The sequence below is a fragment of the Oryctolagus cuniculus genome, chromosome 3 (assembly GCF_964237555.1).
Source record: "Oryctolagus cuniculus chromosome 3, mOryCun1.1, whole genome shotgun sequence".
Classification (NCBI taxonomy): Eukaryota; Metazoa; Chordata; class Mammalia; order Lagomorpha; family Leporidae; genus Oryctolagus; species Oryctolagus cuniculus.
In genome coordinates, this window is record NC_091434.1 from 153,231,564 (window position 1) to 153,242,267 (window position 10,704).

Genomic DNA, 10,704 nt, shown 5'->3' on the forward strand with positions numbered 1-10,704 from the left:
ACTGTCCGGAACAAGCTGGGATGTGTGTCATCTCACCCAGATCTCCCTGTGACCTTTGCATGCCTGTGTCTCTAAAGGAAATGAACTGAGTAATGGCAGCCAGACAGCTAATTCTAGCCTGGTAGCTTCTCCTACATAATTCCCCGTTCTCCCAAATGGAAATAAAAGGTATACATGATGAGAGGGTCAGGCAAGAAAACCTTTATTTCTAGCTTGGACTCGGTCCCATACTGCAGTGTGGAACCTTTTTTCTTGCTGCTCTGGACTAGATTTTGTGGAACCGTGAAGATTGTGTCTGGTTACTAACCTGAAGGCTTGAAAGCACGGCTCCCTCCTCCCTTCCCTTTATGCTGTAAGTCTGTACCTTCATTGTGATGATGGGGGAACTTAAGGGAACTGAAAGCAACTCTGATGGAAGGAAAGAGAGTTTCAGAGACCTTGAACTTAGATGGTCAAATCTGCTCATTCCCAACACAAGTCAGACCCAAACAACTTCTTTCCGAAACAGTGCCAAACTGATTTTACCATCTGCATAGAGGAAAGAGAATCTCAAAAGAGACTGAATCCCAGGGTGAAAACGTTGACCCCCTAGGATTGTGGCCTAATAAATTATTAGGCTTATTGTAACTTTTCAAATATTTATGTAACGAGGACCCAGCCCAATGCCTTACAAATAATAAATACGAAGTAAAAGTTATTATACACATGTTTCCACCTGGTCATTGCCTGGTCATCCTTTAAATGTTTGATGAGATTCTGATTCTTGTCTCACTTTACTTAAACTTCATGGGAAATTATATGTCTCGTCTTGGCTTTAAGATGTCTATGTCGATACTTCCCAAATCTGCCTATTCCCAGAGCGCCTACCTAGTGTCTCAGCCGGTGAAAAGTTCCTTACATCAATAAAATTCTTATCTGTCCCACCCACACACGTTTCCTGTATTCCTCATTGCAGCAAATGGTATCAGTGCCCTCCAGTTACCCAAAGCCAAGACCTGGACAGTTGACCCCCAACTTTCTCCACTAGGCCCTGGGTATCTTTCAAGTCCTGTCCTAGAATATACTGACTTTCCTTCATCCCCACCAGACATCACTGCTAACTCTTGAGAGGATTCCTGGAGTAGGCTCCTGGCTGGCACTGCTCCTTGCACTTCTGGTGATCTTTCTAATCTCTGCATCTGACCACTTGCTTCTTCCCTTCCTTTGGTTCTTTACTTCCTGGTGGACAGAACCCACACTGTTTAAGGTAACTTACAGATCATGATTTGGTATTTGTTTGCCTTTCTAACCTCACTCCCTAAAAGTTATAGTTTAAATGGGACTTAGCTCCTGAACTCATGAAGATGTTTAAACCACCAAATCATGTGATTGGTACTGGAAAGTGGACACTTAATCCAATCCACTGTGACGTTTACGGGATATGGCTAGTGGCAGGCCCTTAGGTCATTGAGGGTGTGCCCTCAGAAGGTAGTTCTCACAAGAAGGATAATTATAAAAGCCCAGTTGGGCCCAGATTTCCCGCGCCTGCTTCCTGGCTCACCCTGTGGTTCTTCGGCACATGCTCTGCTGTTGTTGTCCTCTGGACTCACCAGATGTCCAACCAGTCTTGAACTTGAGCCTCCAGAACTCTAAATCAAAATAAACCTCTTTACTTCATTACAGGCCTATATCAGGTGTTTTGTGGTAGTAATGGAAAGCTGACTAATATACCTACCTTTCCACTTCCTATGATCAGCTGTACTGTTTCTTTGGTTTCTCTAAGACACCGGAGGCTTTTCCACATGCTGTTCTCTGTGCTTGGGAACCACTCTAAGCCCTTCATGCTAGGTCCTAGTCATCATTCAGGTCCTTCTCACCCAGCACTTCTCATATATGTGCCCGAGGCTCCTGGTGTCTGACTTGTATCTCTTACCCTCAGCTCTTTTATGCCTTTCTTCATATTGGATGGAGATTTGCCTCCTAACTTGTCCATGTCCCCCACTGAATTGCAAGTTCCTGTAAGTTAGAGGTCATGTCCCATTCACTGTCATATTTCCAGTGCTTAGAGTAGTGTGGTACACATGGACAGTGTTCAACAAACACTGACTAAGTGAATGAATGAAGGGTCCTTTCATTGCATACTATCAAATTATAAATACACATAAAAATATTAAAAATATAAAATGGCCTTGAGATTGACACAGAGCAGGTATTACCACCATCCTATTTTATCAGGGAGTATACTGAGCCTTGAGAGGTCTGAGGACCTTGGTTGGGGACTTCGTGGCTCCAAGAAATCCCCTGACCCCTGCCTTACAGCCTGGCTTATCCCAGTGACCTGTCGCAGCATTGTCCACGATCTAAATCCTAGGACTATTTGTTTTAGAATAAATGCCCATTTGGTAAATGCTTGCTTTTTTAAATTGCTTATAAATACTGTCTATCTTTATTGATGGTTAAGCAAGTTGTTTTAGAGAACAAGTTAAATAGCAGAAAGAGTGCCCTTTGAAGTTGAAAATGTGCCCTGGTAAACCTGGAGAGTGGCAAAAGGAATCTCAAAAGGAGTTGGCAGTATCTGTTGTTATAACTGCCCACTAATGGACTATTCAGTTAAACCACAGTTCACTTTTTGGATTTTTTTTCATGTGTCCCTGTCACAAGAGCAAACTCTTACTCCATAACATTCCAGAGTGCAGAAATAGCAAAAATCAACATTCTGTATAAAGTGACCAGTCCTCTATAGACTGCTAGACATTGCTTAGTTTTATGTGTCACAAAGCAAAATTTCTCCTTTCAGAGTAACAGCTTGGGAAGTACATACAATTTATTAACTCAACAGCATAAAGCTGGCAAATCCCTATGATCCAAAGTGCTTTGCATTTGATTTGATTATTTAATCTACTTATTTTTAATGATAGGTAGGAATGAAAATTATTAGTTTTGATAGAACTGAACTAAATTTTATATTTTTATCTATTGAAAAATAATGTGATTATAGTACTAATAAGATTATACTGATATATGTATTTAAAGAATAATGAATTCCTAGATGAATAGTGGCCAAATATAACAGAATTTGAATGAATGATAACTGAATGAAATATGAATTAAAACTTAAGGGTGGATGAGTGAGTCCTGGTTTTAGCTCTCCATTATAGAGGGTGATTTAAGACATATCATTTGACTTGTGATTCGTTAAGTCTTCCCTAAAAATCAACTCATAAAGTTAGAAGTTTCCTAACACTGGTAGAGTCCTGCATGAATAAGAGTGCTGAGGCTGACAAAGTGGACAGAATGGGCACAAAGGACACAGAGCTGAGGAGCACGTCTTACCATCAAGAAACTCACAGTCTAACAGAGGGAATTGCACAAATACTACCATGACTGGGTGCCTGGATGCCCTAAGAGATGATCAGGGATATTCAGAAGGCACAAACCTGAGAGTGTCAAGGTGCTCAGGGAACTACTGGCTATTTGGTGCTGGGAATACGAGTGGAGGGGGCTGGATTCTGGATGCCTTAGATGTCTTCTGAGAGAGTTCAGATTTTATTACACCCAGAAGAGAACCACTACAGAAATTTTTTAAAAGATTTATTTTATTTACTTGAAAGGCAGAGTTACAGAGAGAGAGGGAGACAGAAAATGAGAGATGTCTGCAATGATCAAGGCTGGGCCAAGCTGAAGCCGGGGACCTGGAACTCCACCCAGGTCTTCCACATGGGTGCAGGGGCCCAAGGACTTGGGCCATCCTCTGCTGCCCCCTCACCCACCCACCCAGGCATATGAGCAGGGAGGTGGATCAGAAGTGGAGAAGCTGGGACTCAAACAGTGCCCACACGGGGTGCCAGTGTCACAGACAATGACTTAAACCATGGCTGGCACCAGAACACCAGCCCCTACTGTAGAATTTAAAACTGAGAAACGATGTGGTTAGACTAGCATTTCAGGCAGATCTCTAGGTGTTTGTGTCACAAATGGAGGATTCAACTCATTGGGGCTTCGAGTGAGCTGCTTAAGAGATGATGATGGCTCAGAGTAGGGTCACTATCATGGGGTTAGCAAGGAGGAGAAGGATTTAAGTAGTACCTGGAAAGATCCAGGGCTGGAGATAAAGATTTGAAAATCATTAACTTATTGCTGGTCACTGATACCCTGAACATGACAGTTCTCTGAGGGAGAGTTTGGAGAGTTGGGGGTGACGGAAACTAAATTCAAGGGACAGGAGGAGGGAGAAAACTGCTACATGGTAATAGGAAGAAAAGGCCGTGGAGTGAATGGCTTCTCCTAAGAAGAAATAGATGTTTTAGGATGAAAACACGTTCTGTGGTATGAGGCAGTAAAGACAACAGGTGTACACTAATCTTTTGAGATTTCTAGATGACAAAGTGGGCAGATGTTGAGTGGTAGCTGAAGAGAACCTGCAGCAAGGAAGGGGTTTGTTTTTGATTCAAGAAGGGAGAGTCTGTGGTGGACTCATGGACTGAAATAATAAAAACCGATGGTGTGAAGACGGAAAGAATGACACACATCCTCTAACTCCTTGACAAGATCCTTTCTTCACATTCTTGGGTTTTGTGTCCCAAAGTAGTTTTATGTTTGAATTTTTGAGAATACAGCAGAGTAGTGCCCCTTGTCTAATGAATATTCTTACATGCTCTTTCATCTCAGAAACACTTTTCAAACTTTAAAGAATTCTCACAAAGTACTATTGTTTTAATGAGAAATCAGTTCAGGAACACAGATCCGCAATATACATGATGCCATAGAGTGAATTTTTGCTGGGAAACACAGTGATATGGGTCATTCTGAATTTATCTATGAAGGCCATCATCTCATTCTGCCTAGATTAGAGCTAGGTGAAAATATATGCTCTCTACCCATATGAAATTTCAGATTTCTGAAGGACAGGAGACAATCGTCTGTTTATCTCTTTGGTCCTCATTTACTCAGAAGTACTTGGCGAAGACTAAACATTTAGTGCATATTTACTTTTTTTTTTTTTTGACAGAGTGGACAGTGAGAGAGAGAGACAGAGAGAAAGGTCTTCCTTTGCCGTTGGTTCACCCTCCAATGGCCACTGCGGCCAGCACGCTGCGGCCGGCACACCGCGCTGATCCGATGGCAGGAGCCAGGTACTTATCCTGGTCTCCCATGGGGTGCAGGGCCCAAGGACTTGGGCCATCCTGCACTGCACTCCCTGGCCACAGCAGAGAGCTGGCCTGGAAGAGGGGCCACCGGGACAGAATCCGGCGCCCCGACCGGGACTACAACCCGGTATGCCGGCGCTGCAAGGTGGAGGATTAGCCTAGTGAGCCGCAGCGCCGGCCCATATTTACTTAAATACATTTAAATACATGATGAGAGCCAACACTTAATAATGTTGGTCTTATTTTGATAGAATGACTATCTTTATCTCATTTGCTTTTTTAAACTTTTTTTACTATTTTATAAAAATATTATTTTTTACCATTATTTTACTATTTAAAAAAAAAAACATTGACTAACACAATCTTCATGTCCAAGAGCCTTTGAATCTACTACTAATATACCACTGTTTTAATTCTAGTTTTTTTTTTAACTCATAGCTTTATTAATTTCTTACAATCAGAATCTAGGAAACGAAGAGATGAGTTGTGAATTGCTGTATATAAATTTTAAAACCTCCTTGTTGATTCTTCTGTGCTTTTGTCTGCTGTTATGGTAAAGTAGGGATGGAAGGTAGCATGAGGATGGATGAAATCATGCATATCAAACCTTCCTTTCCTCTTTTTGCTACCTTCTATCCTATCTATATAAGTTGTCATGATAGAGTGAATAATTGCATTCTATAATTTTATCTTTTCCAGCATGTATTCAATTGTGTTGGAATTATTTGTGTAGACCTTTATAAACACTGAACATTGCAGAAGCTACATACCATTATCAGGGTACTTGGCATATAATAGATACTCATTGAATGTTTCATGGATATTTGAAGCACAGAGCTGAAATAAGTCATAGGCTGATCCTTTAGACTTGCCAAGATTTAAATAGACTTTTGCTCAATCAAACTCGAATAGTGGGAGTTGGGATGGGGGTAGATATAAAATTTAAGCTTCCAGAACTCTCATGTTTATTTTTAGAATGTCAACTTCTTGAGTGATTTTATCCCTGAGGTATTTGAACTACCCTCTCTAAGCATATGTTTTCCCTCTTTTTTTCTGCAGGTTGGACTCAGATCTGTAATAGAACAATTTCCTGGGAAGCTTGATTTTGTCCTTGTGGATGGGGGCTATGTCCTCAGCCATGGCCATAAGCAGTTGATGTGCTTGGCCAGATCTGTTCTCAGTAAGGCAAAGATCTTGCTGCTTGATGAACCCAGTGCTCATCTGGATCCTATGTGAGTTTCAGAAATTCTGAATAATAGCATAAAAGCATAGTGGGAGCAGAAACATTGAAACCTACTTCATATTGACAAAAATTCCCATTAGGCTGTCATGTCTACAATGGGAGATTCTGCAGATATGAATAACTGCCCAGTGAAAAAGTCACTACTTGAACACAAATACTCATTTATTTGTATAAAAGCCCTGTGTACCCTTTTGAGTGTAGTTTGGAATTTCATACAAATTCCTCCCCCTTGTCAACACATGATAAAAGAATTACATTGGCATAATCTGATCCTTATGACTTTCCTTTATGTCTCATTTATACCATAAACATACTTATAATATAAAATGAAGAACTACTGGTGATTCTTTATGAAAATGTACTTGTTTATGAAATTTTCTTGAAAATGTTTGACCTCTTTATGGGTACCTAGAATCTACCCCAAAGATTGTGGCTAACTCTAAAACAATATTATTTTAAAAGTATGTAAATAGAGGGGCCAGTGCTGTTGCATGGTAGTCTAAGCTTCTGCCTATGGTGCCAGCATCCCATATGGGCACCAGTTCATATCCCTCCTGCTTCTCTTCTGATCCAGCTCTCTGCCATGGCCTAGGAAAGCAGTAGAAAATGGCCCAAGTGTTTGGGCCCCTGTGTCCGTGTGGGAGACCTGGAAGAAGCTTGGCTCCTAACTTCATATTGGTGCAGCTCCAGCTGTTGTGGCCATTTGGGAAGTGAACCAGGAAATGGAAGACCTTATTCTCGCTCCCTCTCTCTGTCTGCAACTCTATCTCTCAAAGAAATAAATAGAATCTTTTTTTTTTAAAAAAAAGTATGTAAATAGAGATGTAATTTAAAGAAATATGTTGATAGAACAATAGGTATGTTAGCAAGGAGAAAGGCAGGTTATCCATTTCTGTGATGTTATATGTGTAATTTCTTTCTTTTTTAGAACATACCAAATAATTCGGAGAACTCTGAAACAAGCATTTGCTGATTGCACAGTAATCCTCTGTGAACACAGGATAGAGGCAATGTTGGAATGCCAACGATTTCTGGTGAGTCTTTATACATTTACTTAAGCTCTCATTTTCCTGTAATTCTTGAAAAAAATCTCATATGCGATAATCCCTGTAAATTGCAGCAATGTACAGATTTATTCATTAAAATGAGCTATGTAACCATCCAGCTCTACTCAAAATAGCTGCACAAGCTTTTTACTTTCATCTGAGCTGTGAAGTGAGCTTGAAATCCAGTAAACTAAAATAGCAGCATATTACTAAGTTACTTTATAAATTGATGTTTACACTTTTTGATCCCTTTATTTGGAAACTAAGTCATAAAAAAAGACTGTCCTATCTTGGATAAAAAAGGTATTCTTATTCTATCAGTGACTAAATGTTCCTTGGATGTGGCCCAAGACAGGCCTAGTTATCTTACATCTGAGTTGCGGTTCTAATGTAGTAGTTGAGGGGCTTTGATTTCATTTTTCCAGTCATCATTTGGCTCTCAGGTTATTGCCTCTCTCAGTCATCTTCTCATTGTGTTTTCAAAACTGTCACAGGAGGAAGTTCTGAGGGTGATGTATCATGTCATTTCTCTTGGGATTTTGAGCCTACAGGTGGCAAAGGATAACAGGATGGTTATTATCATTATTATTACTGAGAGCTGGAAGAGACAAATTAGGGGGTAGACACACAACTTCTGTGCCTCCTGTGGGCAAGTTCAAGAAGTGATTGAAGTCCTCTCTCCTCTGGCCTTGGGTTTGCTCTACTTTAACGCAGGAAGGAAGCATAATAAAGTCAGGTACCTCCTGACCAATTTGGAATAATGAAGCTTCAGGTCCACTGTTGAAGAGATGCAGCTCTTTATGGTGTTGTGGACTCACACCATTTAAGGGAGCTCACATGAATCATTCCTCCTTGCAACTACCTCTGAGCCTGTGCCGGTTTCTGTCCCTACTCTGGCTTGACCTGTCTTCTGTGGGAGATCTCACTAATGGCCACTTCCCTAGGTCATAGAAGAGAACACAGTGCGGCAGTACGAATCCATCCAGAAATTGCTGAGTGAGAAGAGCCTCTTCCGGCAGGCCATCAGCTCCTCGGACAGGGCAAAGCTCTTCCCCCACAGGAACTCAAGCAAGCACAAGTCTCGGCCCCAGATCACTGCTCTGAAGGAGGAGGCAGAAGAAGAAGTGCAAGAAACAAGGCTCTAGAGAGCCAGTGCAAATGTTTGCATGGGACATTCCCTCATGGAGCTGGGGGAGAAACAGTTGCCTCTGCCTCAGAAAACAAGGAGAAATAATGTTTTGTTTTGTTTTGTTTTGTTTTTTAAGCAAACATTTTGGAACAAAGAGTTGAGGACATTCTTATGATCTGCATAGATGGCTTCCTGGCCATGGTCAAATCATGTGAGAGGTACTTCAAATCCTTGAAGATTAACCCCTGGGGTTTTTCTTTGCCCTTTGGTAGTAGTTGGAAAGGCAGCTATAAAATTCAGCCAGGTTAGATGTTCAGCTTACTGTTTAGTGAAAATTGTTCATTTGTCTTATTGAAGAACTGAAATCATGCTTCTTAGAGGAATGATTAAGTAATGGTAACTGGAAACTTGAGTGGTTCATATAAATTTATATCCCCCTTTCTCTCCTCTCTTCAAGATATTTAGAAACACAACTACAGTCATGCACTGCATGGTGATGTTTCTGTCAACAATGGACTATATCTACAATTGTGTAACACATAGCGTGGGTGTGCAGTAATAATCTAGGATGTTCATATAGCAACAAAATTATCTAATGACTTATTGCTCAAAATATGTCCCTGTCTTTAGGTGGCTCATGACGATACATTGTCCGCCAAGCATTCTGGCTCTCATTTCTAAGGAAGTGTTAGAATACTGTAAGAGTCAAAAAGCAGCACATCAATAAAAGCCCCGTTCCATTTAGCCTGGAAGTTAAGATGCAGGTGAAGATGGCTGCATCTCATATTGGACTTCAGTACTCAGCTCTGGTTCCCGAGTTTAGTTTCCTGTTAATGCAAACCCTGGGAGACAGAGGTGATGGCTCAAGTGATTGTGTTCCTGCCACCCACATGGGAGACCTGGATTGAGTTACAGGTTTCCAGTTTCAGCCCAGTCCAGTCTTAGCCACTGCAGGCATTTGGAGGAGTGTATAAGTGTCCCATTCAACATGTGGTTAGGAAAGAGAACTTCCGATTGTGCAGATTAGGGTTAGTACCATCCAGCTTTACCAAAAATCTAGCCAAGTCAGATAATCAGAATACACAGAGCAGCTCTCTTGATGCTGAAATTGACAGGACTTTCCCTTACCTCCAGGATGTAACAAGCTCATAAGACATAAGGACCAGAAGATGGCTGGAGAAGTGTGTTGTGCGAACTGTCACAGGGAAGCCCTTCTTCCCTGAGAAGCTCCCAGTAGAAAGTGCATGGGTAGATAGGCCATGGGTGCTATAGTGGACACAAGGAAACATGAGCATCTAGATCTAAATGGTGATGGTGGTGTGTTTTCAGGCTAACTATACATGCTTCATACTGTCTGCTCTGAAGGAGAGAGGGAATGGGAGACACCCCAAAGAAGAGCCAATCATGAATTAGTTTTATATGCTTTTTTATAATTCTGTGATGCAAATAAAATTTTCTCTAGGAAATATTTATTTTGATAATGTTTCAAACTCTTACATAACAATGCTGTGTTTTAAGAATGATCATATTATGAATTATATTTGTATGAAAGAATTTTATATTTGCAATGTTGACTTTTTATGCCTTTAGATATTTTTATGATATATTATGTCAAGTTTGGGTGAGAAGAACCTAGGGTAATATGGCCCAGGCCATGACTCACTTTTACTGTGTCAAGAGAAACATCAGGGCTGATGTTGCACACACCTATGTGGCTCTTGCCCAGAACTCAGGTTGTCTCTTAGATGTAGTTCTGAAGAAGATGGTACCATAAGTCCGACTGCTCCTACCAAGGACACACTGCCATTCCTACTTCAAGCTAACCCTGAAAAAGATCGCATTGTATTTATTACTGTAAGAAAATAACACATGTCAATAAATCCATACATTTGTGTGAAACTTAGCTGTTTCCAGATGTGTTCATTCATCCCACCACCTCAGTCTTTTACTCCAGTCTCTAGGCTTCATGGAACATAAAACAAAAATCTTTCTTTTGCACGTAGCCTTTTGATAATCTCAGATGAAATGAGACACAAATTTTAAAGTTATCCTTTTGAATTTGGTAAAACATACACAATAACATTTACCATTTTAAAATTCAGTTCGGTGGCATTTCATATATTCATGTTGCTGTGCAGCCATCAACATAATCCATTCATA

The 10,704-nt window shown here is 40.7% G+C and overlaps 1 protein-coding gene across 9 annotated transcripts in view; it reads left to right on the plus strand.

Moving 5' to 3' along the window:
• Positions 1 to 10,447, plus strand: part of CFTR (CF transmembrane conductance regulator) — a 260,245-nt gene extending 249,798 nt beyond the window's left edge. For 7 of the 9 annotated variants that reach the window (XM_051847977.2, XM_051847981.2, XM_051847974.2 and 4 more), the window contains 3 exons: positions 6,186 to 6,358; positions 7,298 to 7,403; positions 8,360 to 10,447. In XM_051847977.2, coding sequence (XP_051703937.1) covers positions 6,186 to 6,358; positions 7,298 to 7,403; positions 8,360 to 8,560 — 480 coding nt within the window. In that variant the 3' untranslated portion in view covers positions 8,561 to 10,447. 9 annotated transcript variants of the gene reach the window in all.
• Positions 10,448 to 10,704: the final 257 nt, after the last annotated feature.